Source organism: Prunus dulcis, chromosome 3 (genome assembly GCF_902201215.1).
Source record: "Prunus dulcis chromosome 3, ALMONDv2, whole genome shotgun sequence".
Taxonomy (NCBI): Eukaryota; Viridiplantae; Streptophyta; class Magnoliopsida; order Rosales; family Rosaceae; genus Prunus; species Prunus dulcis.
In genome coordinates this window covers 9,729,267-9,735,490 of record NC_047652.1, presented here as the reverse complement: position 1 = coordinate 9,735,490, position 6,224 = coordinate 9,729,267, and the positions used below count along the sequence as shown (strand labels likewise).

Genomic DNA, 6,224 nt, shown 5'->3' with positions numbered 1-6,224 from the left:
GTTTTGCTTCGTTTATAGGGATTAACCATTCAAAATCGTTGGATTCAAAATTTCTGGTTGTTTGTAGCATATTTTGACCAGAAACTGCAATGCAGTTTCTGATTCAATAATTCAATTTCAGAGTGCTTTTTGCTAGGGTTTATGGGAATGTTATAACTGCTCATGAAGGTAAACGTGTTTTGGTATTCAGTACTGTCTTTGCATTTTGATTTCTGGTTGTTTGTAGCAGATTTTGACCAGAAACTGCAATGCAGTTTCTGGTTCCATAATTCAATTTCAGAGTGCTTTTTGCTAGGGTTTATGGGAATATTATAACTGCTCATGAAGTCAAACGTGTTTTGATATTCAGTACTGTCTTTGCATTTTGATTTCTGGTTGTTTGTAGCAGATTTTGAATCAGAAACTGCAATGCAGTTTCTGGTTCCATAATTCAATTTCAGAGTGCTTTTTGCTAAGGTTTATGGGAATGTTATAACTGCTCATGAAGTCAAACGTGTTTTGATATTAGTTTCAGTACTGTCTTTGCGTTTTGATTTCTGGTTGTTTGTAGCAAATTTTGCTCAGAAACTGCAATGCAGTTTCTGGTTCCATAATTCAATTTCAGAGTGCTTTTTGCTAGGGTTTATGGGAATGTTATAACTGCTCATGAAGTTAAATGTATTTTGATATTAGTTTCAGTACTGTTTTTGCATTTTGGTTTCTTTTCACATCAAATTTTGAGCAGCAGTTTCTGGTTGTTTGTTGCAGATTTTGACCACAAACTGCAGTGCGTATCACAAAATGGAACAAGAAAACCAACCAAAGCGCAGAATCAAAACGATGGCTCAAAAGAGTATACCAAAGCCAAAGCCAAACTATGATCGGAAAGCAAAGCACCCAGACTATGTCCAATTTCGCTGCAATGCCTCTGCTTTCAACAACATCATTAGAGACGTAAAGGACAAGCTCAATGAAAGGCAGAAGAAGCTTCTCAAGAAAAACCCTTTCTGGAACTTGATCGAGCTGTTTTACCACCAAAGAATCGACATGAATAACATGAATAAGTCGGACCTGGACTTAGCACAGCTGCTCAAGACATTTGATCCAGATACAAAGTCCTTCAAATTTGGAACCAAATCATTCCAAATCACAGGCAATGCAGTGACACAGATTCTAGGAGTGCCAAATGAAGGCAAATCTGTCAAACTTGTCAATGATAGGTACACTTCTACCTTCAGAACAAGGCACTTTGGAGAGAATGGAAAACCATCAAAAAACCAGGTAGAAGCAGAATTACAAAAGACAATTGCCTTGGCAAACCAACCGAAGAAAGAAAAGGCAAAGACAGAGCAAAAGAAAAAAAACGAACAAAGGAAAAGAAAAGAAAGAAGCTGAAGAAGAAGAAGAATAAGAAGTTGATTACGACAAGGAGGTGGTCAGCCTAATATTGATTCTGCTGTGCATGACATTCCTTTTTGCCAACTCTTCATCTACTTTGCATTGGAAATTATTTGAGCATTGTGTGAATCTAGACACACTTTCAAGCTATTCGTGGGCAAGAGCTGTTTCAGCCTACATGAATGAATCCTTGACCACAAAAGCAATAGCAAAAGCAAAGAAGGGAGTAGAAGCCTCTATAGGAGCTGTTTCGGGTTGCACTATCCTAATATTGGTAAGTAAACAGTGGCTTATGCAATGCATTTTGAGTTTTAGGCAATGCAGTTTCCATTTAGTGCAATGCAGTTTCTGTTTTATCCTATGCAGTTTTCAACCTAATTTCTGATATATCTTGTTTTTGAATTGTGCAGTTTCTACTGTGTGAGAGGACAAACATCATACAACCAATCCTTGGCAAGGAGAAAGAAACTCCTGCCATTCTTAAATGGAGTCTTGTGGAACTCCACACAAGATTCAACCAAATAAAGGACTTGAATGACATCGAGGTATGCAATTTATCGCATGTTCTGTTTTAATGTATCTTGAATATGAATCCATGCTAAATCATTGTCATTGTACAGGGTATTTTTAAAACTCCTAAAAAGCAAAAAACTACCAGGGAAGAGGAAGACACTGTTGAGAAGGTAACCATTCAAAACTACTCTTCCTTTAGGTTTTGCTTCGTTGCAGTTTGTGTTTTCTACATTGCAGTTTGCATTTTTGCTGTGCATTGCAGTCTGGTTTATAGGGATTAACCATTCAAAATCGTTGGATTCAAAATTTCTGGTTGTTTGTAGCAGATTTTGAACCAGAAACTGCATTGCAGTTTCTGGTTCCATAATTCACTTTCAGAGTGCTTTTTGCTAGGGTTTATGGGAATATTATAACTGCTCGTGAAGTCAAACTTGTTTTGATATTCAGTACTGTCTTTGCTTTTTGATTTCTGGTTGTTTGTAGCAGATTTTGAACCAGAAACTGCATTGCAGTTTCTGGTTCCATAATTCAATTTCAAAAAGCAACCGGAAACTGCAATGCAGTTTCTGGTTCCATAATTCAATTTCAGAGTGCATTTTGATTTCTGGTTGTTTGTAGCAGATTATCCAATGCAGTTTCTGAATCGTTCAATTTCATTGTACAGGGTATTTTGAAAACATATAAAAAGAGAAAAACTACCGGAGAAGAGGGAGACCCACTTGACAAGGTATAAGAATCTCTAAACAGTGAATTATGCATTTCGGTTTTTGTTTCCTCCAATGCAATGCAGTTTTTAATTAGTTTCTGTTCAATATGCAGGAAAAAGAGAAAGAAGATGATGAGGGACAAAAAGGAGAAGTAGAGGAAGCTGGAAAAGAACCTCTTGCAATTCAAGACCTCTTGGTGAAGTCTATGACAGACCAAATCAACTACCGCCAACAAGAAGATCCCAGCTTCGTTTGCCCGGAAAAATTACAGCTGTGGAAGGATAAAAAAAATGAAGACAGTGAGAAGAAAATGAAGGACTTGTGGGATATCTTTATCCAAGCAGAAAAGAGGTCAAAGGAGCTGGAAGTGGAGTTGGCAACATACATAGAGAAATTAGATAATGAAGAATGTGTGACTGCCACCATGACAATGGAATCTACGATTCAGCTGAATGAAATACAAAATCTGAAAAGGAGGATTGCCGAATTGGAAGAGAAAGAAGAAGAAAAGAAAGAAGAAGAGAAGCAACAAGAAGAGAGAGAAGAAGAGAAGAAGCAAGATGCTCCAACACCTGCTGTTCCTTCAAGAGTACAAAGGTTGAAGAACAGAGAAAGAAAGAGTCTTCAAGCTTCTTGCTATGTGTACGAAAAAAATAAGAAAACAAAAAAGGAGGCAAAAAAGGATGATGAAGAACTACCACAATTCAAGCTTATCTCGTCCGAGAAGGTATGCAATTACTGCAGTTCAAGCTGCTGCTTTTTTATATTTTCTGCATTGCAGAAACAGAAACTGCAATGCAGTTTCCGTTTCCTGCAATGCAGTGTGCTATCTGCTTTACAGAAACAGAAATTGCAATGCAGTTTCCAGTTCCTGCAATGCAGTGTGTTATCTGCTTTGCAGAAATGGAAACTGCATTGCAGTTTCTGTTTTATCGAATGAAGTTTCTAATTAGTTTCCTTTCAATCTGCAGTTAACCCAAGAGGCATCTCAGCCCGATGCCACAAATCCAATTCCCGATCCCCCAAAAGGAACGAGCCTTCATGATTCAATTCCTATAGGTCTGGAACAATCAAGTGATGAAGATGAAGGACAAAAAAAGCCAACAAAGAAAAAACTTGGATGGGGTCAGAGGAAGGTCTGGCAGAAAATTCCAAAGGCGGATAAGGAAAGAATTGAAAAACACTACTTAAGTACTCAACCTCGGTAATATCTCTATTCCAAAATAACAATTCTTTCATCTTTTAATTACAATTAAACTAAAACTAATCTTGTGAATTTCATGTATTCGAATCCGCAGTTATATCTTTTGGGCAGGACTCAATAGTGAGAAAGTGACAAACCATGATCTCAAAGATATTGTATGGGACCTGGAACTGTCACAAAACGTAAGTATTTACCAATTCTATAACACACACTGCACTGTATTTTTTATTTGTTCTACCTATATTACCCATTTATAATTCCATTTTTCTCCAATCAATGTGAAACAGGTTATTGAGGCCTATATCCAAATAGAAGAGGATAAAATAGACCCCATGCAGACAGGGAGTCCATAGTACATGTCCACATGGACTTGGGTAAGTATTATTTTGAAAATTCAAAATTGTTTAAACAGACAATGCACTGCAGTTTTTGAAAAATATATACTAACAAATTGCCATTCTATGATATCAGGCTTACATGCAAAGCTTCCAAGAGCCATTTTGGCACAGGGCCCTGTATGAACACTTACTTGAAAAACTCGGGAAATGCAGTGTTCTTTTCTTCCCAATTATTTCAAAAGAAGAGTTCCACTTCACTCTTCTCACATTTCACAAAAATGAACGAAAGTGGAGACACTACAATCCACTTAGATCGTTGGGACATAGAAAAGAAGAAAGGGGCATTGACATTGCTCGAAACTTTGTAAGTGGAATGAAACTGTCTTAATTTCTCAGCACAAACACAAACAGAAACTGCATTGCAGTTTCTGAATTATACATACTGCCTAATTTCAGACCAAAACTATAATATGCAATGCACTGATTACCATTTCTTTTTCTCTTTTTTTCTTCTTCTTTAAACAGGTTAATATTGTTGAAGGGTGGCTAGAATATATACGACCTCAAGCACGAGTGTTCATAGAAACTAAAAAAAAACCAACAATTGTGAAAAAAAAGGACGGGCCCCCGACACTTGTACAAAAAGATTTGACTCCAACTGAAGAACTCACTCTCAAATGGATTATGCAAAATCCATTGCAGTTTCCATTTGAGGATGACATGGAATGTGGTCAACAAACTGTATCTTCGTAAGAATTGTGTCTACTCAACTATTCATTACAGTTTGAAATCATTCAAAAGCAAAAAAAAACTAATCTCGTATTTCATTTGCAGATTGGATTGCGGCATGTTCGTCATGTTCTATATGGATAAAATAGCACAAGGACAGCCCCTTCCAAAAAGCGTGGACAAGAAATTCATGAATGAATATCGAGCACAATATGTCACAAAACTCCTACACCAAAAAAACTGTGTAATTAATCGTCTCTAGTGATTTGCCTTTCGTTAACTCAAGGCAATATGTATCTTAATTCTTGTGGATGTTTGTAAATATTTCTAGTTATGGTATATGAGAACATATTTCATATACATATATACTGTAAGATAATCTTGGAACAGGATGCAACAAAACGAAAAGGAAACAAACAAACTGCACCGAATTTTCTGGTCAAAAATACTGCAGTTTCTGCAACAAAATCTGCTCAAAATCTGAAAACAAGCATTGAATGGCAGCCGAAAACGAATATCCACTCATTAAACAATTGTATAATTTTCATAATCTGCAACAAATAAACAGAAACTGCACTGCAGTTTCTGCAACAAAATCTGAAATAAACAGAAACTGCAATGCAGTTTCTGCAACAAAATTTGCTCAAAATCTGAAAACAAGCATTGAATGGCAGCCGAAAACGAATATCCACTCATTAAACAATTGTATAATTTTCATTAACTTAAAAAAAGAATCACAATATCCAATTAGAAGCTGTGTAGCCAATTACAAGCAACTAAAACTGCAATACAGTTTTTGCAAAAAGTGCAACACAGAAACTGACTATACATTCGCTAAACCATATCTAAAATAAAAAATTGTCAAATGAGAAGGAGTGTTCATATAATAGCCTTGCAAGTCTTCCTATTGTGCCCAGCAACACTGCACCGATTGCATTTCAATGGCCTTTTAAATTCACCAAAAACTTTGATCCTCTTTGTTGGTGGTCTTCCGGCTGGCCTCTTTGTAATTGGCGGAAGCACAACTCCAACTGCAGAACCATTGCTGCCCAATCCTTTCCCAATATCTGGAATAGGAAAAATAGGACTCTCATAGGCTTTTCTAAAGAAGTCGGTTTTGTAGTAACACTCCACGTAATCATAAACTGAATCTCTCTTTGCTAGGATTGCAGCCACCGCATGTGTGCAAGGAAAACCGTCAATTTGCCAAAGACGGCAAGAACAAGTCCTTTTCTCGAGATCAACCATCACAGAATAATCAGCAAATACTTCAAAAACAGTGGAATTAGAACGACGAACTGCCCAAGTCCTACCGGCCTCCGCATTTTCACAGAGTCTAGTTTCCATCTCCGGACA

General features: G+C 36.9%; 1 protein-coding gene and 2 long non-coding RNA genes across 3 annotated transcripts; 2 read left to right on the top strand and 1 right to left on the bottom strand.

Annotated features, from left to right (window-relative positions):
- Positions 1 to 1,590: 1,590 nt before the first annotated feature.
- On the top strand, positions 1,591 to 2,618 carry LOC117623356. Its single transcript, XR_004585119.1, has 4 exons — positions 1,591 to 1,651; positions 1,788 to 1,922; positions 1,998 to 2,060; positions 2,555 to 2,618. It is a non-coding gene; the product is annotated as an uncharacterized LOC117623356 (long non-coding RNA).
- Positions 2,619 to 3,791: 1,173 nt separating this feature from the next.
- Positions 3,792 to 4,174, top strand: LOC117623452. The gene is made up of 3 exons (XR_004585129.1): positions 3,792 to 3,801; positions 3,896 to 3,983; positions 4,089 to 4,174. It is a non-coding gene; the product is annotated as an uncharacterized LOC117623452 (long non-coding RNA).
- Positions 4,175 to 5,747: 1,573 nt separating this feature from the next.
- On the bottom strand, positions 5,748 to 6,215 carry LOC117621709. Its single transcript, XM_034352261.1, has one exon. It carries the CDS (start codon positions 6,213 to 6,215, stop codon positions 5,748 to 5,750), a length of 468 nt encoding a protein of 155 aa, XP_034208152.1.
- Positions 6,216 to 6,224: the final 9 nt, after the last annotated feature.